The sequence below is a fragment of the Phodopus roborovskii genome, unplaced genomic scaffold (assembly GCF_943737965.1).
Source record: "Phodopus roborovskii unplaced genomic scaffold, PHOROB, whole genome shotgun sequence".
Taxonomy (NCBI): domain Eukaryota; kingdom Metazoa; phylum Chordata; class Mammalia; order Rodentia; family Cricetidae; genus Phodopus; species Phodopus roborovskii.
Window position 1 is genome coordinate 22,159,670 of NW_026125295.1, and position 25,838 is coordinate 22,185,507.

Below are 25,838 nucleotides of genomic sequence, written 5' to 3' on the forward strand. Positions count from 1 at the left end.
TAAACGTGTTTAGTAAAGGGTTTACAGCTACCAAGAAGAAAGGGCGATTACGTGAGGGGGCCACAACCCTTCACGTCTGAACAGCTGAAAAACTTTGAAACTTGATCTGCGGGCCTCCAGGTTAATCAAATCAGAATCTCTGGAGTGGGAGCCCATGTGTCCAGAGTTTGTAAGGTTCCTCCAAGTGATTCCAAAGTATAGCTAAGAGGGAGACCTACGTGCTCACTGAGATGTAATTAAGACCGATTCTAATTAAGACCGATTCCTATGGGGAACAGGAACTGGCGATGTAGCTCAGTTGGTGGAATGCCTAGCATGCACGAAGCCCTTGGGTTTGATCCTCAACACTTTTTTTGTTTGAGCCTAAAACGGGTGGCACATGCTTGTAATCCAAGAATTTAGGAGAAAGAAGCAGATCGGGAGTGCATACATAGCAAAAGTCAAGGCCACTGGGAGCTGCGTGAGGCCTTGTCTCAAAGAAAAAATAAAACTAGAGCCCCTCTCCACTAACAGAGGGTTAAGAAATCCAAAATATTTCAGAAAAGATCCACCTTCCATAAACCGGAATGAAGACCTCAAGTTTCAGGGATCTACCCTAGTTGTTCTTGCACCTTGTAGCCACGTGGTGTCGCTATTGACAATAGTCCTTTCCAAAAGATGTATGGAAATGCAAGTTTCACCAGGACCTCTTTGAACCTAACCCATCAACTAAAGTGATTCTCACCAGGAGGTCCAAGGGCTTTCAAGCCAGGTGGAACCACTGAGAATCTGAACCCCACCTCTTCCCTGCAAATACAACTCCCTGTATCCTCACCTACTCCCATCCCCCTCCCTTTCTTTATCTGGGTATTCACACTAATAGAGGCTGGCAGATTTCCATTTTCCAATCCCTAATACAGTCTTACTACTTGCCTTTTTCTGAACAATAGGATGACCACCCTTCTGAGTCCAGCTGCTCTAATTGCATCCACAGGCTAAGCATCCCTGGGTTATAATTATTTCTGATGCCAGTAACAGAAAGCCTAATTCAAACTACCTTAAACAATAAAGCAATTGATTAGTTCACAAAACAGAAATCCCAAAGGAGGTGGACTCAAAGATTGGTTAATTAAGTGGTTCAATACATGTCAAAGGGCCAGTTGCTATTAATCTGTGCTGTTGTAAACATGATAAATTCCTACTAAAATGAGTTTCCACCTGACTATGAGGAGCAACCAGAGCCACGCACTTCCCTTTTCCCTCAGAAACTTCTCGATTTTGTATTTTGTTTGTTTTGAGACAGATCTGCAGCTGCACCGTGCCTCCTGATCAGTAATTGCTTAGGAAATGCTCAGGTGGCATAAGCCTGATTTCCAGAAAGGAATCGAGCAGGAGGCATCATAATTGTAAGTGGTTTCCAAAGTGGTAATGTTTCTTCCTTGAGTTCATGGCCAACATTGGGAGGGAGAGAGTAAGAAATTAAAATATCTAGGCATCTGATATAGTCATTTTCCTTTTACTTTATTGTCCATTCTTTTTTAAAACTACATTTGGAAAAAAATCAGCCAGCCCGTTTCAAAAGGAGGCCCCAAACAAAGCATATCCCATTGTGATGGAAGTACCTCCAGCAGCTCTCTTAAGGCAACAGTGTCCGTGAGCACATTGGTGAGAGGCAGCTTCTGAAGCTGAACAGCCCTTGGGTGTCTCCTGAGAAACAAGGAAGCAATCTGAGACTCAGAGCCAAGGCAAAAGCTCAATGAGCCCCAACAAGAATGTTTTGTGTAAGTTCAGGACCTTTCATGGTGCTTTGTTCAGGCATGATTTCTTGCCATATAGTCCTGGCAGGTAAGAAATGGCTGTTCTCCCCACGGGTGTCCTGCCTCTGCAAAACAGATACAAAGTGCAGTCAAACGATTCTTCAAATCCAGTATACCAGAAGCTATGGAGAGAGGAAACAGCCAGCTGAGGAGTCACGGATCACCTTGTCCAATTCCAGTGCCAATTTCAGTGTACCTTAGGGGATGAGCCACAAACACTAAGCCCAAGTTTTTCTTCAAACACAATGTTTTTCTAGAAAATATGTCCTTTTAACATAAACAGTTCAAATCCTATATGCCTAACTCCAAATATAAGCCTGTAACTTCTGAAGGGCTTTGGATCCCTGTGTAAAAACGAATAAATATAATTACTGGGCTGTTGTGGAGAACTAAAGGCATATAGCAAGAACTTCATAGATTGTCTTACTAGTCATACAAAAAGATAGCTAGATTCCTTGAGTTTTATGGGAAGCTGTGAGCTGGTCCTCCCAACTCAGAGTTGTTTCTCAGAATTAAGAACTTGAGGAAAAAGGAATCCAGAAGGGGACAACGAGGTATTGGGGTAGGGGATCAGCCAAACTTGTCCCAGCTCTGGAAATGTCACCACCACCCATCTTCATTCTTTCAAGAAGCATGTATTACAAATAAAAACAGAACAAAGAACAAGCTGCAGTAAAGTCTTCCTCTTTAGGAATTTTTCATTGCAAGATCAGGAACAAAACATTGCTCTCCCAGCAGAATCTCTGCAGCACAATTTGCTGAGGGATTCAGTCATATCACTTTCAAGATCTATTACCTAATCGATAGGTTGTTTCCTCTGGTCAACTGTCTACTTGCTTAGCACCTCGAAACTTTATCCACCATATCAATCCCAAGGCTGGGACAATCTTTCCTTACATTATCATCCGCTGCAGAAATAAACTAAGATGGGACCCATTCCCACTCCTAGAATAAAATACCTTTGACTAGATAATCTCTAAACCACAGAAATGTGTTGCTTTCTTTTCTGGCTGAGAAGTCCAAGACCAAAGTGCCCACATGTTGGGAGTCTAGAGAGGGCTTGTTTTGTCCATTTCAATGATGGAGCCTTCTTTCTGCCTCCATATAAAACCAAAGAAAACCTGAACACATTATTCACACTTGACCTGTTCTATATACTCTCAATTCCAGACCAAACCCTCCAGACTTAAGCCACTTCACATACTTAACTGGTTTTAAAAATCACCAGTTTCAGAGTTGACATTTAGGTCACTGTCATTGTTAAAGTTTGGTCACAAATGCCTAAACCACCAATTATTTCCCAGCCCTTAATCTCTTTTCTCCATATCCCAGTCCATAAATATCCCAGTCCTAAACCCTGTCTTCTCCATGATGATTATGATCTTTACTGTCAGCTTGACTAGATTGAGAAATGCCTGGAGAATTAGTGAGGCAATTCTCAATGTGATGATGTTTCCAGAGTAGATCAGGAGAACTCTGACCTAACAAATGGAATAATCCCTTGATGATTCACAGTCTATCATGGCTTTATCAGTAGGGGATGAAAAGTAAGAAATGGAGCCTAGTTGGAGGAAGTAGGTCACTGGGAACATGTCCTTGCATGCTGTCTTTCTCTGGCCTCTTCCTGTACCCTCTTTTCTCTGCTTCCAGACTGTCACAATGTGAGCTGCCAGATCTGCTTCCTGGGGACCAAAGTGTAAAGTGCACCATCCATAGTATGTACTCACTCATAAGTGAATGCCGGACATAAAGCAAACGATACTCAGTCTACAATGCACAACTCCAGAGAAGCTAGAACCCTCTTCCAGAAACAGATGGAAGCAGATGCAGAAATCCACAACTAACTGTTGGGCTGAGCTCCTGGAGAACAATTGAAGTGAGGGAGGAGTGATGATGTGAACCAAGGAGTCAAGACCATGATAGGGAAAAACACAGAATCAGCTGACCCGGGCTAGCAAGAGATCACTGACTCAGGTCTGACAACTGGGGAACCTGTATAAGACCAAACTAGACTCCCTGAATATAGGTGACAATTGTGTGGCTGGGGTAATATATTAGGTCCAGGATCTAACTCCAATGCACAAACTGACTTAGTGTAGCCTATTCCATATGGAGAGATCTAGACATGGGGGATGAGGATGGGATAGGGAGGTGCCTTGGTCCTGCCTCAAGATGATGGGACAGACTTAATAGATTTCCTAGTGGAGGTCTTACCCTCTCCAAGGAGCAGATGGGAGGTGAGGTGGGTGAGAGTGGAGGGGAGGAGCCAGAGGAGAGGAGAGAGGGGGAACTGGGATTGGAATGTAAAAAATTAGATTAATAAATTTAAAGAAATTTTAAGTGCTCCATCCACCATGCCAACCCTACTATGATACACTGGCGGCTCTGGAATCCTGAGTCAAAAGCAACAGTCCCTCCTGCGAGTTGTTTGTATCACTGTGGTCACTAACATATAAAATTTGCCCATCTTCACACACCTCTAGAACCGTCTCTCTTTGACAAAACTCACTGGGCAATGGGTTTATTTTGAGTCAGGCAGAACAGGACCTGGTTCCAAAACATACACTCAGAAGAAGAGACAAATAGAACCTGTCACATTTCTTTTATAAAGACACTAATCCCATTCATGAAGGCAGAGCCCTTGTGACCTGATCACCTCCTAAAGGCCACACCTCTTAATACTTGGGTTGGAAGCCAAGTTTCAACACACAAATTTTGAAAATACACCAGCATTAAGATGACCATGGAGCCAGGCATTCATTGGTGGCACATGCCTTTAATCTCAGCACTCAGGAGATAGAGGCAGGTGGATCTCTGTGAATTTGAGGCCACCCTGGTCTACACAGCTAGTTCCAGGACAGGATTTAAAGCAATGCAAAGAACCCTGTCTCAAAAAACAAACAAACAAACAAAAAAGATCACAGCCCTCAAATCTGCTAGGCCCCTGGAAGCCCTCAGTCCTTTCAAATGTCTCTCTGCTATTATTGGGCCTTCTGTCTGGGACCACTCATTAGTCATTAGGTGACTAATACAGGTTAGTTAGGTTGTTTTTTTTTTTTTTTTACAACAACTTATATAAAAATCAGCTCCATATATGCCCAAAACATCTTCAGAATGCCCTACTCTCCTACAGTAATATTTTAGGGGTGTTATGTCCCAAGCTCTAATGCTACCAAAGCCTATTCTTCATTCAGATGTAATCCTAGGGCTGGAGAGGCTAAGGCAGAATGATTTTGAATCTGAGCCAGACTGACTTAAATAGTGAGTTCCAAGCCAGAATGGATTACACAGCAAGACTCAATTTTAAACATTAAAAATAAATAAAAGACATTAGAAAAACAACTGATGCAGTGGAAGTGTGGGGAAGGGATGAAAAGATGAGTCCATGCAGAGGGAACACATCTAGCAACAAGCAACCTGCCTGCCTCCTTAAGGATGGGAATAAAGAGAAGGCGAGGGCTAATTCATACAGAGATTAAAAAAAAAAAAAAAAATCCACCATTGGAGTCTGGGTCCTTAAAGAAATAAAGGATAGCTCTGGAGAATTGCAAGTTTGAGATCTGTCTGGTTTACAGAGTGAGTTCAAGGCCAATCTAGGCGATTTATGAGACATCGAACATCGGCCCAATCTTCAGTTATCACGATGGGGAGAAAAAGAAAGGGATGCCAGAAAGTGGTATTTGAGAACCAATGTCACGAACAGATTTACCTTCCTCGGGCTTCAGAGCAGCACCGGTCCTGGGGCTTTGCCCACCAACTTCACCCCAGCAACGGGGCCAGGCACCCTGTGAAGATGGCTCTTAGCAACGTTTGTTGTAGGGCGTTGCTCACAGGGTGGGACTTGGTGATGTCTGGGGTACAGGCTGAGAAAAGCTGTGCAGAGAACAAAGAAAGCATCAGAGTAGACAGCCACACCGGTAGGGTCAAGAACGCAGGGTGGCAGGTGGCAGGTGGCAGCCTGTATGTACCTTTCCACACACATGCTTCCAGAGCTTCCAGTCCTCAAATTGGCTGCAGGAGCAAGGCTGTGTAATCTAGAGTCAGACCCAACACGTGGCTTTGCAAAGTGGTCCATAGGAAACAATTGCACAGGTGAGAACATAGCCCAGATTGCTGGACAGAGAAGACAGCTTGAAGCCATCCACCTACGGTGGCCATGCCCACACCTCAGTAGCATCTGACCCTGGGGCCAGCCTCCCTGCGGTTTTATGAGTTACCCAGCAGGTTCCAGCGGTGGATATTAATGCTTTGACCATCCCTCCCCACAACCTCTCCACCCGCACCGATTAACAACACTTCTTCTTCTGGTCCCCTTCCTTTTTCCAACTGGTCTCTGCTTTCACGATTTGTATTTTGGTGTGTTTTGCTTTGGGGTTTTGATTGTTTGTTTGTTTGTTTTAATTTAGATTCAGCATGTAACAGCTGTCTTTCAGGGTGTGGTTCCTGTGCCTCAGCGAGTTGATTTTCAGTTCTATCCATTGTCCAATAACATCATAATTGCATTCTTCTTCATGGACAAATAATACTCCACTGTGTTTATATAGACTTCATTTTCTTTATCCATTTACATGTTGATAGGCACTTAGGATTGCCCCCACTTATTGGCTATTGTACAAAGTGCCCAAATAAACATGGGTGTATAGATATGTCTAACATATGCTGAGTTAGAGTCGTCCAGGTACATAATTAGTCCTATTGCTACATAGTTTTTGGTTTGTTTGATTTTTGTTGTTTTGTTTTTGAGGCCCTGACATGCTGTCCCCCCCCCCACACACACACACAACTACATGGTATCTCTTTGACCCTGCCTTCCATCTCTCTATATCTTTCATTTGGAATTTCCACCTAGGTATATTCTGCATGGTCATTGGCTGAAACAGCTTTATTCATCAACCAATAAAGGCAACACATATACATAGCATACAGAAGGACATCCCACATCAGTTCCCTCTCTCTCCTCCTTCCCCCTCCCTTCCCTCCCCTTCTCTCCCCTCCTTTTCATCCCTCTCTCCGATAGTCTCAGTCTATAGCCTGACTGACTAGCACTAATCATAAAGTTGTTCATCACCATGCCTGGTCCTATTAAACACTTTTTAGCTCTTGTCTTTTGACAATTGTCTAGTTTCCTCCCTTATTGGTTGGATTATTTGTTCTTTTAGACTTTTTTAAATTGAAACCGTAATATATTCTGGATATTAAGCCTGTGTTGGGTGAAGCTCTGCAAACATTCTCGCCCAGTCTATATGTCTGTATTTCCCCTGCTGCGTCATTTGCTATGCAGAGCCTTTTAATATCACAAAATTCATTTTTCACAATTCTTTTTAAAACTTTTGCTTAGATTTATTTATTTTATGTGTGTGAATCTTTTGCCTGTACATATGTTTGCACATGTATGTGCATGTCTGATGCCTACAGAAATCAGAAGAGAGTATCGGACGGTTGTGAGCCACCATGTGGGTGCTGGGAATCAAATATGGGTCCTCTACAAGAGCAGGAAATGTTCTTAACTGCCTTCTGAGTGGTGGGATTTCAGACACTCAGGGTATGTGTCTTCTTTCTTGAGTTTATCAATGAGCCACTACATGGTCAAGACTGTACTTATGATAGTCAGATTTGTTAGCTCATGCCTGTAATCCCAACATGTAGAAACTGAGTCAGGAGGAATGCTACATAGTCAGTTCTAGGGCAGCCATGGCTGCCTAGGACAGTATCCTTTGAAAACAGGTTCCAATACACAAGGGCTTGAAGAGCTGAGGGCTGACATTTATAGGGAAAGTACATTGCTTTGAAAAATAAAGAACACAGCCCGCTGCTGACCTCAGAGAACCACAGACTCATGGCTTTCTTTAATGACGTGTAAACCTGTGTGTTGGGGTGTGTATTATTTGTGTGTGGAGGTCAGAGGACAACTTTGTGGAGTCATTTCTTTCCTTGCACACTTATGTGGGTTGCAGGGGTCAAACTTCTATCATCAGTCTTGCAAAGTAAGTTGAAAGCAGCCTGGAATACACAGCACCCTGTCCAGAAAATAAATAAATAAATAAATAAATAAATAAATAAATAAATCTGATATTTTCATCTTGAAAGGATTAATAGTCTGTTCATTACTGCTTTAGCCCATTTTAATGGCTTCATTTTTATTTCCTTTGCCCTCTTTGTAGCCTGGAGAAAATGACAGATGTTGTAGCTATTTGGGATGTTATTTTAAGTGATGGAGTCCACAAGATTGAATTTGAACATGGGACCATATCGGGAAAACGAGTTGTATATGTGGATGGGAAGGTAGGAAAACATAACATGACTTTGTAGAATATGCTACAGAGAAGCTCACATCCCTTCCACCCTCCTTTTCTCCCTCTCTCCCTCCCTCTCTCTCTCTCTGAAACAAGGTCTCTCTATGGCTGTCCCATAACTTCCTATATAGACATGACTAGTCTAGACCTCATAGAGAGCCTCCTGTCTCTGCCTCCCCAATGTTAGGATTAAAAGCATCTGAGACCACACCAGCTTGCTCTCTTAAGCATCTGTTTGTGTGTCTGTCTGTTTGCCTATCTTTATGTATAAGGGTGTTTTGCCTGCATGCATGCAGGTGTACCACATGTGTGCCTGGGGTCCTCTGAGGACAGAAGAGGGTATCAAATCCCTTGAGCCTGCAGTTACTGATAGTAGTGAGCCACCATGCGGGCCTGGGTATTGAACCTGGGTCCTCCAGAAGAGCAGCAAGTACTCTTGACCACTGAGCCATGCCTCCAGCCCTTTATCAGTGTAGCTTCTTTACACATAAAGTCAGGGCTTTGTTCTCACAATGGTTGTTTTTTAACCTGTTTATTTTTCTGTATAAAGCAATCTAGTGGTAGTTACAGAAGAATAATTACATACAAGAGTATGAAATCTGGTATTTAAACTTAAAATTACTTTTTATTTTCAGACAGGGTCTATGTAGCCCTGGTTGGCCTGGAATTCACTATGTATACAGGCTGGCCCCAAAGTCACAGAGATCTACCTTCATCTGCCTCCCAAGTACTGGGATTAAAGTTATGTGCCACCGCATACAGGAAAATGATTTTTAAGAAAAACCTTGATATTATGAATTCACAAGTCCAAAGCATTGGCTTTTAAACACTGTCTTAGTGTTTTATTGTTGCGAAGAGGCATCATGAGCAAGGCAACTCATAAAAGGAAGTGTTTAGGGATTGCTTTCAATTTCATAGGTTTAGTCTGTTGTCAACACAGGCAGGAACCATGGCAGGCATGGTGCTCGAGGAGTAGCTGAGAGTTCTACATCCTGATCCACAGGCAGCAGGAGGAAAGAGAGAGACAGCCACTGGGCCTGGCATGGGCTTCTGAAACCTCAAAGCCCACCCCCAGCCCCACACTTCCTCCAACAAGGCCACACCTCCTAATCCTTATAATCTTTTCAAATAGTACCACTCCCTCATGACCAAACTTGGAAATATATGAGCCTATAGGGGCCATTCTTATTCAAACCACCACAATCAGACAGGCGGTGGTGGTGCACGCCTTTAACCCCAGCACTCGGGAGGCAGAGGCAAGTGGATCTCAGTGAGTTAGAAGCCCGGACTGTCCCATAGAGAAACTGTCTTTAAAAAACAAACAAACATTCCGTAATCACCTTGAAGTTTTTAATCATTTCTTAAGTGTTAAATATTAAAATTCCCTCCATTTGTAAATTTTAACCTATACTATTTTATCATCTAGGAAGAGATAAGGAAAGAGTGGATGTTCAAGTTAGTGGGCAAAGAAACCTTCTGCGTTGGAGCAGGAAAAACCAAAGCCACCATACGTATACTTTCTGGCAAAGGTTATATTTTTAAATATATCCTGGAAATCGAGGGGAAAAGCTTCAGGAAATATGTGGAGAACAGATCAAAGACCACCAACACCTGGGTACTGCACTTGGATGGCAAGAACTTTAGAATTGTTTTGGGTGAGTCAAGGCTGTTTCTGAGGAATGGGCTTTTTTTTTTTTAAGATCTATTTATTTATTATGCATACAGTATTCTGTATGTATCCCTGTACACCAGAAGGGGGCAACAGATCTCATTACAGATGGTTGTGAGCCATCATATGGTTGCTGGGAATTGAACTCAGGATCTCTGGAAAACAGCTATTGCTCTTAACCTCTAAGCCATTTCTCCAGCCCCAGATTTTTTTAAATTAAAAATTCATAAAATATATCCTTTAGTATATTCTGATCGTGATTTCCCCTCCCCATCTTCTCCCAGATCCCCCCCACCTCCCTACCCACCCAACTCCTTGCTTTCTTTATCTCTTTAGAAAAGCAAACAAAGCAGAATTTAAAAATTGGAAAAAAAATCACAAGAAACACACACAGACAAAATCAATAAAAACTCAAAATTGGAAACCATAATATATTAGCAAAAAACAAAACAAAACAAATACTAATACTAATACTAAAAAAAAAAACAAAACAAAAACAAAAAAACAGAAAGCAATATGAGACAATGTGTGTGTTTTGTGTTGGTCACCTACTGCTGGGTGTGAGGCCTATCCATTAGTGTGGTTTATATAGCCACTGAGACTCCATTGAGAGAAAATTGGTTTTGTTTCTTCGCAAGCAGTTGTCCGTTGGAAATCACTTCCTGTTTAGGGATGGAAGATTGTGTTCACTCCCTGATCTCAGCTCTGTAACCCCATCTGGCTTGAACCTGTGCAAGCCATATTAGAGTTTTATAGTGGCTATTTAATTGTTCCCTCCATAGAGTTAAGTGGGGGATTTGACTAGGAGAAAAGAATACAAGAGCCATGTTTTTCTCACGTACCCATGTGAGCAGGTCATCATTCAATGTTCAATCAACCCTCAAGGTTTTTGTTTTGTTTGTCAGGAGGATATTTTTACATAACATGTGAAGAATTTTATTTCTCTCATTACTTAACAAGGAAAGATGTTAAGGGCCAGTTCAAAGGAGAATGTCAAAACAAAATACAGAGCTGAAGATGTAGGCTGGAGGTACAGCACCTGCAAAGCATGTGCAAGGCCCTGGGTTTGATCCCCAGTTCCAAGGTGAAAGCAAAAGCAAAAACACCCCCAAAAAACAAGCAAACTCCAACAAAAACCAGAGCAAAACTCAACAAAAGCACACACGCAGTAATACTTACATACATATGTACACATGCAAGTATATTTGTACATATATGCTTGGGTACTCAAAAATGCTGAAATGGATATGCAAATAAATGGGAAACTATTGGGTGTCAACAGAGATGTAACCCACTTGCAGGTGAGATGCGTTTGCATTTCTGGGGACAAGAGCTGGTTTCTGCACTATCATTATCATACAGTTGTGAGCCATCTCAAAGCTACAAGGGGAAGGCAGCAGTAAAGGGGGACTAGCACAGAACAGCGGGAACTGGGACTAGAGCGTGGCTTAGCAGTTAAGAGCACACGCTGCTCTCTCGGAGCTCAGATCCCAGCACCCACATCTGGTGACCCACAACCACCTGTACTTCCAACTCTGGGATACACCATCCTCTTCTGGCTTCCTAGGGTGCTTGCACTCGTGTGTACATACTCACAAACAAATGCACACAAACATGCATAATGAAAGACATTTTTTAATCTTTTAAAAAAAAATAACAACTAGGCATGGTGGTGCACTTTTAACCCCAGCACTCGGGAGGCAGAAGTAAGAGGTTCTCTGTGAGTTCAAAGCCAGCTTGGTCTACACAGTGGGTCCCAGGACACCCAGGGCCTGTCTCAAGAAATGAAACCAAAGTTTTAAAAGTTATCGAAAGTTATTAATAAAGTAAGCTTTTTTTTTGTAGGTGATGGGTATATGGCTTCATTAGTTGAAAACCATAAATTACAGCTAAGGGAGATTTTTCTTTATTATTTATTTATTTATTTATTTATTTATTATGTATACAATATTCTCCCTGCATGTGTCCCTTTAGGCCAGAAGAAAACCTCTGGAAGACCAGGCAGTATTCTTAACCACTGAGCCATCTCTCCAGCCCTAAAGGAGATTATATATATATATATATATATATATATATATATATATATATACATACATATATATATATATCCTTATTTCTGTGTGTTTACAAACTGTGACCCAAAGACACGTGAAGAAGACAGTCTGTCACAGACATGGCCACGGGCCAGGCTGACCTAGGAAATTCTTTAACTGAGGCTCCTGCAGATGACTATAGGTTGTGTGAACTTGTCAGCTGCTGCTAACTAGGACAAATGCATATATGTCATCTATATTGTATGCATGTGCACATTGTGTGTGCGCACTCTACGGTGCCGTGTAGAGGTCGGAGGAGCACCTCAAGTGTTGGGTCTGGCCTTCCACCTTGTTTGAAACACGGTCTCTTTATTGGTTGCTACTGATACAGCAGGCTAGCCACTCCACGAGCTTTCGGGTATTCTCCTGGCTCTGTCTCCCATCTCACCACAGAAGGATGGAAACTCCTGTTCTCATGTTTGCCTGCCGATTGTCTGGCCCACTGATCCATCTCTCCTACCCAGTAGGTTTTTTTGTTTTGTTTTCTAAACTAGACTCCTCACTTCTAGGTAGTAGTGGGCTTACTACTTCATGTTCCCATTGCTAAATAAAAATTATTACAATCATGTGAATCCTCTGGCTCATTTATTTAGATAATATACATTAACTATCTCAAAAATAGCACTTAGTGTACCAGAACCAAGTAATGAGAATACATAAATGCCCAAGCCTTTCCATTCTATTGTTAAATTGAATGCTAACAAATTTCTTTTATTGGTTGGTTTTTAAAACACTTTTAGATTAGCATACAAAATATTAGACATCATTGTGGCTTTTTGTTTGTTTGTTTGGTTTGGTTTGTTTTTTTTTTTTTTTTTGTTTGTTTTTTTTTTTTTGAGGCAAGGTTTCTCTGGGTAGCAGGCCTGGCTGTCCTGGAACTCACTTTGTAGACCAGGCTGGTTTGAACTCACAGAGCTCTGCCTGCCTCTGCCTCCCCAATGTTGGGATTAAAAGTGTGTGCATCTACCACCTGACTGAAGAAAGTGTCTTTTTAAAAATCTTGTTTATTCATTTTTATTTTACGTTTATGTGTGATTGTCTATATGTATGTGTGTGTGCTACTCGCATGCCTGGTGCCTGTTGAGACCAGAAAAGGGCACCAGATCTCCTGGAACTAGAGTTATAAGCACCCATGTGAGTGCCGGGAAATAAAGCTGGCTCCTCTACAATAGCAGCAAGTATTCTTAACTTCTCTTCAGTGCCCCACCGCTACCCCTTTGAGGCAGGGGACCACTGTATAGTCCTGACTGACTTCAAACTCAGAGAGACTTTAAACATTCAGACCGGTCTCTGCCTCCCAAGTGCTGGGATTAAAGGCATGCATTGACAAAGCAGCCTTTTTTTCTTTTTTCTTTTGTGAGAAATGTTTATTGAGCCAGGAATGTTAGCTCGTGCTTATAATCATACTACTCAAGAGGTTGAAGTGGAAGTATTGGCTGCAACTTTGAGCTCAGCTTGATCTACATAGTGAGCTCCAGGACAGAGTAAAGGGAGGGAAGGGAAAGTAATGGAAGCAGAGGGGAGGAGAGGAAAGGAGGGAAGGGAAGGGAAGGGGAGGAGAGGAGAGGATGCCCCAGAAATGTAGTTCATTTGATAGAGTGCTTGCCTAGAATTCAGGAAGCCCTGAACTCTACCTCAACACACACAATAAACTGGTTTATTATGGCACATGGCTGTAATCTTAGAGAGGTAGAGACAAGAGGATCTGAATTTTAAAGTCATCATCCACCCCTTGCCTGCTGTGCGCTGGAGTTACAGGCATGTACCATCATGCCCAGGTTTTTCTTTTTCTTATTTGGGGCAGATAATTCGGAGAAGGGGGACCTGGCACCCTCTTCTGGCCTCTATTGGCACACAAGTGGTACACAGACATGTATGCAAGCAGAACACCCTTACACATACAAATTAAAACAGTTACAGAAAGTTTACTTTGAATGCAGAATTGTAACGTTTCAATGTTATTACTTTTACAGAAAAGAACACTATGGACGTGTGGTGCAATGGTAAAATAATAGAGTCAGCGGTAAGTGAGCCTTTATTCCTGGTGCGCGTGTATGAGTGACCAAATGTTACTTCATTTCCTCATTCTACTACATAACTTTCCCTGTGTAGCCTAGGCTGACCTCAAACTCATCCTCTTGACTCAGCCTACTCAACACTGGAGTTGGAAGTGGGAACCACCACAACCGAAGTTCTAATTCTGGTACTTATATAATTAATGGAGGTAATCCTAGTAAAACCAAAAAGTTGTCTTTTCCCCCAAATTCTCGAAGTCTTTGCCAGAGAGTCCTTGGGGCACCTGGAGATCATCTGCAGTCTGAGCAGGCACAGCTACACACTCCACCTTGCCTCCCCTGGCTAGACTTTGATCCTGAGGTGTGTTCACATTTAAAAGTTCCTTCCCGGAGAATGGCTGTCCTCCTGGGTTTGTTCCTCTAGAAATCAAGTATAGCAGTCCCCTAGGAGTTGACGATATGCAAATTCTAGCTTTCAACCCTCTGTGCTGCCAATGCTGCTGACCCCAGATCACACTTGGGCAGGAAGGCTTCACACATATCCTCAAAACCGCAGTACTTTCCTAAAAATGAATGAGGAGTTTTTTGTTTGTTTGTTTGTTTGTTTTTAAAGAAGTAGTGATGTACTCTGTGTCAGATGACATGAAGGTAAACAACAAAGGGCACAAAAGCCCTAAGACAAGTGGAATTAGTAGACCAATATTGTCAAGGTAGGAGGGAAGACGCTCCCCACACACGGAGGCCAAGCATCCTACAAAAGCGTTGCAGGCTCCAATGTACTCAGCGGTGCTCCCAGGGGCTGGGATCTGTTGTCTTGGAGGGAGATGAATATAGGAGTGAATTTCAAGCAGAAATGAATTAACATGGTCGCACAGGGAATGCGGGACCAGGAGCTGAAGCCACTGGGAAGAAACCCCGTGTCTTGAGGTCTTCTGGCCACGCAGGAAGTGTCCCTGCTGCCCATGTTTGTGCTCTAAGGAGGAAGGCCCACGTTGGCAATGATGAGCAGCTATCTGCTCTGCTCACCTTCTCTCTCGTTGCATGGTGTAGTTGCCCCACTACAGGTGTAAGAAGATGAGTTAAGGCGCTGGAAGGAGGGGTTATTTTGGGGGGAAATACTCAGTTGATCACCTTGAATCTACTTGATCTCTTAACTGTCTGTCTGGGGAGGTAGGAATCCACAGTCACAAAGGTGGGTGCTTTCTCACTTGGGGGAGGCAGGATTCGAGACAGGGTTTCTCTGTAGCTTTGGAGCCTGCTGTGGAACTCTCTCTCTCTCTCTGTAAACCAGGCTGGCCTCAAACTCATAGAGATCTACGTGCCTGTGCCTCTGCCTCCCAAGTGCTGGAATTAAAGTTGGGCGCCACCGCTGCCCTGTGCATTTTCATTTCTTAAACCTGACAGATGTAACCTGGTCTCTCCGGCTTTGTCTCTGAGAGACATTCCCTGGAATAAATCTGCTGAGAGAATCTTGTTCATGCAGAGGTCCAGGGAGCTCTCCAGGCCGTATGGCCCCTATAGAAGAGCGGCCATAATTATGCATGTGGTCAGGTATCTACTGTATGCTAACTACACCACGTGGTCCTTCTTCTCCTCTCCATGCCTCCCCTGGGAGTCTCTAGGTAGTCAGCACTTTGCAACCACATTTCCTCCACTCTCAAGGATTCTCTAGCACAACTGAAAAAGAAGGCTGTTTTGTGGCATTAAAAATGTGTTGTTAAGGCTGGGCCTGCAATGCTTGAGTACAGCGCTCACCTAACACGTGTAAGCTTCAGGGTTCCATACCTCCCACTGAGGGAAAAGCAGTTTTAAATAAGGTAAAAATCATTTTCACCTGCTTTGCTCCTTAGTAACTGACAGGAAACCAGTGTGGAAAGCAATCCTTTGTAATCCTCAGGCAAGCTTTAACAAATCATAAATAATATATCACCACAGAAGGAATTGTAATTTAACATGTCATCAACAAAGGAAGTTATTAGTGAGTTATGTACATTCATAGGATTCAGATCAGTTATAGTTTCAGATCAGGTAGGTATTTTAAATTTTGGGTATAACTGTCATTTCTAAGTATATACATTTCAAGTGTTCAATAGATTTAGTGTTCTGGTTTGCGTTACTAAGCATGTTTTATTATTATTATCATCATCATTATTATTATTATTACAAACTACCTTATACCCCAAAGGAAGCGGAATTTTGAGTTGTTTGGCAGTAGTCTCATTGAAGAGTGGCACTTTCAAGTCATCTGCCTCCATTTTCTCATCTGTCAAGTGGGCATAATTAAAGATCATTGTAATGATAGAATGAAGTGGAGGCAAGAGGGTCAGGAGATTCAGGCCAGTGAGTTCTGGCTTAACCTAAACTTGGCTATACAGTAAGACTCTGTTTCAAAAATCAAAATAATTAATGAATATGAGGAAAGGAAGAAACTTAGAATTACAAAGGTACATAAACACAAGCTTCAAACTCTGAGTCTGTAACCCTTGACATTTTACCACCATGTCATTTCGTTACACCACCAGTACTGTTTAGATGATGTTAGTGCCCTGACCAAGAGATTTCTTCCTCCCTTGCTGTCCTAGGGCGAGTTTGTAGATGACGGCACTGAAACACACTTCAGTGTGGGGAACCACGCCTGTTACATAAAAGCCGTCAGCAGCGGGAAGAGAAGAGAGGGGATCATCCACACACTCATTGTGGACAACAGGGAGATCCCAGAGCTTCCCAAGTGACTGCTTGATAATGGGCTCTGAGCCGAAGAGAAGACATCAGGACTTGCTAATGGCTGTGGTAATTAAATGTGTCCACTGTGTACATATCGGTAGACTTTGTCTGCAATATTTTTATTTTTATCTTTTGTTACTTGAAAGTGTAATATTCCAATGGTCAGGAAAAAAATATGTGGAATCTTAAAAGTTATAGTTTTAAATTTTTTATTTCTACTGTATTTGAATACATGCTTGCATGCCACAGTGCATGTGGGGAGGTCAGAGAACAACTATCTGGAGTTTGTTCTCTCGTCCACCATGAGGGCTCTGAAGGTTGAACTTAGGTTGGCAGGCTTGGCAGCAAGCTTCCCATAATTGCTACCCCATACTTCATCTTTTAAGTGATGTAAAAATGTTTTAAGTTTAAGTGGAAAATCGTATAGAAATCTAAATGAAGAATGTTGCACATCAGTAATCTTCACTGGAGTGCACCCTGCTAAATAAAAGCTATGTTGTATCCCATGTGTTTCTACAAATGAACTTGTTTGCATACCTTTTTCCTCCTATGCAAATAGGTTGCCTCTACATTAAAGCAGGTGGTTCATAATGATATATCCAGGGGGTTGTTATTGTTTTGGTTTTTCTAGTCAGGGTTTCTGTGTGTAGCTTTGGAGCCTATCCTGGAACTAGCTCTTATAGACCAGACTGGTCTCGAACTCACAGAGACCTGCTACCTCTTCCTCCTGAGTGCTGGGGAAAAAAAAAGCTTGTGCCACCACCGCCCCGATGTTGTTTTGGTTTTTAAAAACAGGGTTTCCCTGAGTAGCCCTGGTTGTCTTGAAACCTTCTCTGTAGACCAGGCTGGCCTCAAACTCAGAGATCCCCCTGTCTCTGCTTCTTATATGCTGGGGTTAAGGGTGTGTGCCATCACTGCCTGGCTGATATATCCAGTTTAACTGGAAAAGATAACATTTTCTGTCTGAAAACATCACATACTGCCATGTAACAATTTCATTATAAAACTATTCTTCTAAAATTGTCATTGTTTAATTAATACCATGACAAAAATACAAGAAGAAAAATGGCAAGCCTGTTTGTACCTGTTATGTTACCTTTCCTGAGGAAAAAGTAAATACCATTTACCTGATGTAGCATACCAACAGACGATAGGAATGATTCCATCCAAGCTCAGCCTTACAAGTCCAAGAGCTGATTGACATTACCTGCACGACCAGGGTGACTCCAGAGCTGCTGCATCACTGGAGTCCTGCCTCCCTGGCAAACCTGCCCCTTCCTCGGTAAACCAGGAGGCAAGCACGGCTGGAATCTCAAATGAGATTCTTCCGCCTGGCCCCTCATTTCTTCTATGAAGGAATGCTCACCACCACCATTACCAATGCGTAGATCTGGCTCTCACTGCTTGTTTATTGCTTTTATCACCATGACTTCCAACCAAGAGACTGTGTAGGTGCCACAGCCACTTGGTTTCACAATGGCCATGTCTCTCTGTCTCTCTGTCTCTCTCTCTCTGTCTCTCTCTGTCTCTCTCTCTCTCTCTCTCACACACACACACACACACACACACACACACACACACACACACACACACACGCTATACTGCAAAACATGCCAGGCTACATCAGACAGGGTGCATCTTCAGGTGGGGTTTCAAAGTCAGCATTTACCCATCTGTCAGCTCAGCACCAGAGCGGGTGTCCCTGTGACAGAGTTGAGCAATGCCGTAAGTGCTCCAGCATGGTTCGTTTCTCTCCTGATCTTTGCAAGTCTTTTGGGTGTTTGGGAGCTGGAACAAGGGGCTTTGTTCTGGAGTCTCCTCACAGGAGAAGACACTGCTACAGAGAGAGCAGCTCCATGATGCTCTTGGTCACAGGCTTAGGAGTTTCTGAAGAGCAATTATAGGCAGGAATAGCACAGTCTCTACACAGACAAGTGAACAGTAGAAATTAACTGCACCTCTGCCAAGAAGCCCCTGTAAGAGCACTTAGCTTGCTGACAGATGTGCTGAAGTCTGCAGAGCACTGTGTGAGAGCCCAGACGTGAATGGAATGAAACTGGCACACCTCCTTGTATTTTCTATGTATTACTGGGTTGAAGAATCACTCCTTCTTGCTAAGTGAATTGTGTTCATTGCCTGTTTCTCCCAATTTCATGCTCAAACCACTTAGAATTTCAAGTGGAGTCTATGGAATTAAATGTCAGGTACTTTTTGTTGTTGTTGTTGTTGTTTTAAACAATTTCTGTACCAATTTTTAAAATTCTTTCATAGTCCTGTTTAAATGTTCTTAAAATTCAATTTATATGGCTCAAGTGAATCACCCTCTGCCTGTGAAAGTCACATATAGGAGCGTGAGATTCCTCATACACAATTTAACCAATGCAACATTAAACACTTTACAAACACACTTAAGAAGTGGGATCCCTACAGGCGGTGGCGGTGCCTTTGATCCCAGGACTCAGGAAGCAGAGGCATGTGGGTCTCAGTGAGTTTGAGGCCAACCTGGTTTCTTATAGCAAGTTCTAGGCCAGTCAGGACTGCATAGTGAGACCTTTTCTCAAAGTCAAAATAGGTGGCAAAGGAGGAGAAAGGCAAAGGAGGCAAAGGATGAAAAAGATGAGCAAGGAGAAGAAGGAGGAGGAGGAGAAGGGGTGGGGCTTGAGAAAAGGGAATCAGCTGGGGTTCAGGGTGTGGGGGTGTAAAGGAATTGGGGGAGCTAATGAGAAGAAAGTAGGGCATTGGTGTAAAAACGCCATAATAAAACCCATTACTGTGTCCGCTAATTAAAAAGAAAAGGAATCTAGTTAGCAACTCTGGCCACATTCCACTCAGCAGTCACCTGTAGCCAAGTGTGTGGATGCTGCTGCTGCAGACTAGGTCCATCACCACTCCAAGTTCTTCTGGACAGTGCCTGTCCAGACACTGCCTCAGGCTTTGGGGGTTGCTCAGTGGTGCCTAGGAAGGGTTGAAACTCAGCGTTTCCAGACATTACCGCCCACACCACGTAATACTTTAGAGAGAACTAACATCATTCCAAGAGAGACTGAGCAGACATGAGGCAGACACAAGTTCCAACACCAGGAACTGAGGGCCAGGAGACGAGTAAGGGTGATGACTTGAACAGCCTAAGCCAAGGAACCAGCACACATGAAGAAAAGGAGCATGTGAAGAGCATTTACTGCCCGTTTTCTCTAATGTCATTTATTCTGATGTCTTCACAACTGTTGGCTCAAAACACCTTTACCAAAAACCCTTTCTTCTGTGTGTGCATGTATGCATTCATGTGTGTGTGTGCATGTGAGAGTGCGTGTGTGAGAGAGAGAGAGAGTGTGTGTGTGTGTGTGTTGCTGGGCATTCAACCCATGACTTTGTGCATTCAGGACAAGCATATCCCTAGTCCCTACCAAAACTTTTGTGTGTGACAAAGTCTCACAGCACCCAAGTGTTGACAGAAGTTTCTGTCCCACTGAGTCCTGCAGACATTTAATACCAAATAAGCACACGGAAGCTTTTATTAATTATAAACTGTTCGGCCTATTGCTCAGGCTTATTACTGACAATCTCTTAAAACTTCTTATCTATGTTTAGCTACATGGCTTGGTACCTTTTCCCAGTATGGCATTCTTATCTTGCTTCTTCTTCATCTGGCTGGCAACTGGGTCTCTGCCTTTCCTCTTCCCAGAATGCTCTTAGTCTGGTAGCCCCACCATACTGTCTGCCTGGCTACTGGCCAATCAGCATATTATTAAACCAGTACAAGTGACAAATCTTTACAGTGTACAAGAGCATTATCCCACATCACCCAAGATGACCCTGAATTCTTGGATCTCCAACTTTTGCCTCCCTGGGATTACAGAGGTAGAGCACCACACCTGCATCAAAACATTCATAAAAACCATTAGGGCTGTGGAGATGTGGCAGTTAGGAAAAGCATTGGCTTTGCATTCATGGGACCTGTGTTCAATCCCCAAAACCTCACCTTAAAAAAGTCAGTGTGTTAATTAGGCTTCTCTAAAGGAACAGAATTGATTGAGTGTGTGTGTGAGAGTGTGTGTGTGTGTTTGTATGTGTGAGAGAGAGTGTGTATGTGTTTGTGTGAGTGTGTGTGTGAGAGTGTGTGTGTTTGTATGTGTGTGAGAGAGTATGTGTGTATGTGTGAGAGTGAGTGTGTGTGTATCTGTGTGTATGAGTGAGTGTGTGTGTATGAGTGTGTGTGTGTGAGAGTGAGTGTGTATTTGTGCACGTGCGCGCGCATGTGATTCATCAGACTGTTTCACAGGATGTGATCTGGGTGGTCTAGCAATGACCGACAATGAAAAGACTTAGAATTCCACCGTTGTCTGGGCCACAAAGCTGGATGTCTCGGCTTCCTCAATTGGACACTAGAGTCTGGGAGGGTTCCTGGAGAGCTGGTGGTCTTCAGTCTGTGAGAGCATGGAGAATCGCAGGAGCAGGATAGATGAACTTGCCAGAGAACATGAGGGCAGCAAGAAAAAGCTAAGTTTCTTTCTTTCATGTCCTACTTGTATGTGGGCTGCAACCAGAAGATGTGGCCCAGATTTAGGGTGGGTCTTCCTGCTTCAAATAATCTGATTAAGAAAATCCCTCAGGCTGGAGGCATGGCACATCTGGAAGAGAACTAGCTGCTCTTCCAAAGGTCCTGAGTTCAATTCCCAACCAACACATGGTGGTTCACAACCATCTGTAATGGGATCTGATGGCCCCTTCTGGTGTTTATGAAAGCAGCACTCATGCAAAAAAAAAAAAAAAAAAAAAAAAAAAGAATTTAATTAATTAATTAAAAAAGTCAGGGGGCTGGAGAGATGGCTTAGAGGTTAAGAGCACTGACTGCTTTTCCAGAGGACCCAGGTTCTATTCCCAGCACCTACATGACAGCTAACAATCAAAACTCCAATATCTGACACCCTCACACAGACATAAATGCAGGTGAAATACCAATGCACATTAAAAAAAAAAATTGAGTGGGGCATTGGTGGCGCACGCCTTTAATCCAGCACTCGAGAGGCAGAGGCAGGCAGATCTCTGTGAATTTTAGGCCAGCCTGGTCTACAGAGTTCCAGGATAGGCTCCAAAACTACACAGAGAAACCCTGTCTCGAAAAACAAAAACAACAACAAAAAATTGGTGGTCAGAAAAAAAGGGGAAAAAAAAGGAAGGGAGGGAGGGAGGGAGAGAGGTAGAGGGGAAGGAAGGGAGACAGAGAGAGAGAGAGAGAGAGAGAGAGAGAGAGAGAGAGAGAGAGAGAAGAAAAAGATAGAAAAAAAATCCCTCATTGTTTGGTATGGTAGTGTATGCCTTCTTTAATCCCAGGCAGAGGCAGTCAGATCTCCATACATTCCAGGACAGCCTGGTCTACAAAGCGAGTTCCCAGACAGCCAAGTCTATACTGCTCTCACTCTCTGAGTCCTGGATTATAGGCATACAGCACCATGTGTTTTTATGGAAAAAAAAAAAAAGAAAAGAAAAAGAAAAAGAAAGGAAGGGAAGAAGGGAAGAATATCCCTCAGGTATGCTCTGCAGCTTGGGTTTATTTCATATGTAGTCAAGCTGACAACTATAATTAGCCCTCACAGTGCTGGCACACTTGAAATCCCAGTGTGGAGAGAGATGGAGGCCGGAAGTTCCCTGGGGCTCATTAGCCAGCCAGTCTAACTTAATTGGGGAGCTCCAGGGCAATGAGACACCAAGTCTCAAGGGAGGCAGACAGTGTCAGTGTTCCTAAGGATGACTGACACCTGAGCTTGTCTTCTGATCTTTGTACACATGCACACATGCACACACACTTGACCTTGCACACTTGTGTACTTTTTCTCACACTCAAAACATCTATATTTACAAAGCTGAGCATTGTGACACAGGCCTATAAACCCCAGTACTCTAAGGGTAGAGGTAGGAAGATCAGGACTTAAAAGGCTATCCTTGGTTATATATTAAGGACAGCCTGGGCTACATATGAATCTGTCTCAAACAAATTTACTGAGAAAACCAACTGCTATTCCCTTTGTTTCATTGCCCCTGGAAGCCAGAAGAACAAAGTTCAGTGCTGAGGGACGTAAAATTCAGCTGCATGCATTTTCAAGTCTTTGGATGTTGAGGTTTGTTTACATTTTCTCTTTTAATGGCCATATTTTATCTGGTACAAAAGTGTCTTGCATCACATTCAAAACAATAATTAAAAAAAAAAAACACAAAAACATTTTGTGTTGAACTCTAGCTTCTAGAATCAAAGCCCGTGATTTTCTCCGCCCCCCCCCCAAGTCTCATGCAACTCAGCACACACCAGGAGGACAGTTTGATTACATCTTCCTGTGCTCACACTGTGGGAATGTAGTTTTGATTTAACTGGTGACTCATGTTTCAGTTTTGTTTTTAATAAAAAGCAGTGTGTTGGTGTGGATTCAGTATAGACTAGGCCTGAAATCTGTCACAGCATGAATTCAAAGATAATGAAATCGTAGACGTGCCAAACAAAAACCTAAAAGTCTAGTTGTATAATCCCAGAACAAGGACTGCTACAAATTCAAAGCCAGATACATAGTGAGATTTTATCTCAAGATACCCACAAATAAACAACTAGTTTTCAAAATGATCAATGGCTTCGGAGAGGATTAAGATGCCCAGTTGACAGCCTGGAATGTGGCTCAGTTGGTTAAATGCTTGTCTGGCTCACACAAAGCTTTAGTATTCAATCCTCGGCAGCACATAAAAACACATGGTGCTGTATGCCTATAATCCAGGACTCAGAGGGTGAGAGCAGAAAGATCATAAATTCAAGGTCAACTTTAACTATATAAGGAGCCCAAGGCCAACTTAGGCCAGTCTCAAAAAGCAAACAAAAAACAAATAAAGTAAAGGAATCAATTGTAAGCAGATGACGAAGTCAGCAACATGGATGAGAATTTCAGTAACATGAACAAAACCAAAATCCATATTTTGAAAAACAAAATACATTTGGGAAGAGAAAATCTTTCATCAAATAAAAACAAAGCATTGAGCATCACCAGTGGGCTAGACCAAGCAGAGGAATGCAGATTACAGATGGAGGATGAAACTGAGAAAATATTATATTGACACAAATCATGGGGTGGGTAAACAAATACGAACACATCTTTCAAAACCCTGGGGACATGGTCAAAAGACCTAAGGAGCCATGTGGTGCAAGAGGTACTCTGATACAAACCAGAGGCACAGACAATTAGAGAAATCATAGAGAAAATTGTTCAAACTTGGGGACAGACATGGACATGCAAAGGCAAGAGACACAGATGTCCCGTATAGACACAAACAAGAGAACTTTACATACAACTTTATACTTAAAGTGATGTGACTTTAAAATGTCATGAATAATGTTCTGAAGAACATTAGACTTCTCTCCAAAAAATTTAAAGTCCAGGAACATTTCATGCCCTGAAATTAAGTAACTGCCCCCACAATATTAATATGCCTGGCAAAAGTATGTTGTAAAATTGATGGGCAAATAAAAATCACCCAAGATAACCACAAACTGAAGTGGTTTGTGATCACTAAGCCAGCTCTGCAGAAATATTTAAAGGAACCTTAAACACAACAAAGGAAGGCCCACAGTTAAAAGTATGAATGCAAGCCTGGTATAGTGATGCACATCTTTGATCCCAGCACTAGGGCTGCTGAGGCAGGTGAATCTCCGTCTACAAAGAGACTAAGCTAGCTGGGGATACATAGAGAGATCCTGTCTCAAAAGAACAAAAACCAAAACATTTAGAAAAACCATCCTATTCACAAAAGCCTCAAGGAGAAATACCTGGGAATAAGCCTACCTCAGGAGACGAACAACCTCTAAATGAAAACTTTAATTGATGAAAGACATTGAACAAGACACTAAAAGATGGAAATATCTGTGTTTGTTTATGGATCATCAGAAAGGACATTGTGAAAGTTACTGTATCATCAGAAGTAGTATAGGAGGAGCTGGGAATGGAGTTCAGTTCAGAGTGCTGGTCTGAAATGTACACGGTCCTTTTCAGTCTCCAGAACAGCATGGACTGTGCTTGGTGATGCATGCCTGCAATCCCAGCACTCAGGGATGGAAGCAGGAAGATTGAAAGCTCAGGGTTATCCTTGGCTACACAGTGAGTTCAAGTCCATCTTGAAGTACATAAGACTTTGTCTAAAAATACAATTTTAGCCAGGCAGTAGTAGCTCATGCCTTTAATCCCAGCATGCAGGAGGCAGAGACAGGCAGATCTTTATGAGTTCAAGACCAGCCTGGTCTACAAAGCAAGTTCCAGGACAGCCAAAGCCACATAGAGAAACCCTGTCTCAGAAAAAAACAACAAAAACCCACCCAAATAATAATAATAAAATATATAATAATGACTTATATATTTTAAAAAGAGAAATAAAAATAATAAAAGTTCAATGCCATTCTTCATAGAAAAAGAAAAAAAATCTAAAATTCAAATAAACCCACAAAAGGCTCCAGATGTCTACAGCAATTCTGATAGAAAGAACGAGGCTACAGAATGGGAGAAAACTCTTCCAGCTATCCACTTGTGATGGTTAGCTCTGGTTGTCACCTTGACACAATCTAGGATCATCACCTGAGCAGAGAGTCTTACTGAGGGACTGCTAGATCAGGCTGGCCTGTGGGCATGTCTACCAGGATTACATTTATTAACTCAAGTGGGAATACTCACCCACTTCGGGTGGCCGGACAGGAGACTCTGAACTGCGTTAAGTGTTGAGACTGAGCGGAATGCAATCATGCATGCATTAATGTCCTCCTCTCTGCTTCTCAACCATGGTTAGGACGTCACCAGTCATCTCAAGCCCCTGCTACTGTGACTTACCCGTAACCTGGAGCTGGGAGATAAAATAAACATTTTCTCAGAGTATGCTATCACAGCTAATATCTAAACTAATATCTAAAATACACAAAAAAGAAAGTTAAAATTAAACATAAAAAAATCCAAAAATGGGCTCATGGCTTGAATAGATGTCTCACAAGAAGTAAAAGTGGTCTACAAATAGGTAAAAAAATGTTCAACATCCTTAGCTATCAGGGAATTTCAAATCAAAGCAGCATCCAGGTTCTACCTTACCCTAGTCAGAATAGCTATCATCAGGAAAAAAAAAATACTGTCAAATGGGCTGAGAATATAATTTGGTGGTAGAGCAATTGCCTGAGGCCCTAGGTTCATATCCCAGCATGGGAAAATTATACTGTCAGGGATGCACATAGCTGGCAA

The 25,838-nt window shown here is 42.5% G+C and overlaps 1 protein-coding gene across 1 annotated transcript; it reads left to right on the plus strand.

The window, feature by feature from the left end:
* Positions 1 to 5,802: 5,802 nt before the first annotated feature.
* Positions 5,803 to 16,690, plus strand: LOC127213425 (fas apoptotic inhibitory molecule 1). Its single transcript, XM_051173827.1, has 5 exons — positions 5,803 to 5,888; positions 7,958 to 8,078; positions 9,516 to 9,744; positions 13,825 to 13,874; positions 16,449 to 16,690. The coding sequence occupies exons 2-5, from the start codon at positions 7,968 to 7,970 to the stop codon at positions 16,596 to 16,598; spliced, it is 540 nt and encodes a 179-aa protein (XP_051029784.1). The 5' UTR covers positions 5,803 to 5,888; positions 7,958 to 7,967; the 3' UTR covers positions 16,599 to 16,690.
* Positions 16,691 to 25,838: the final 9,148 nt, after the last annotated feature.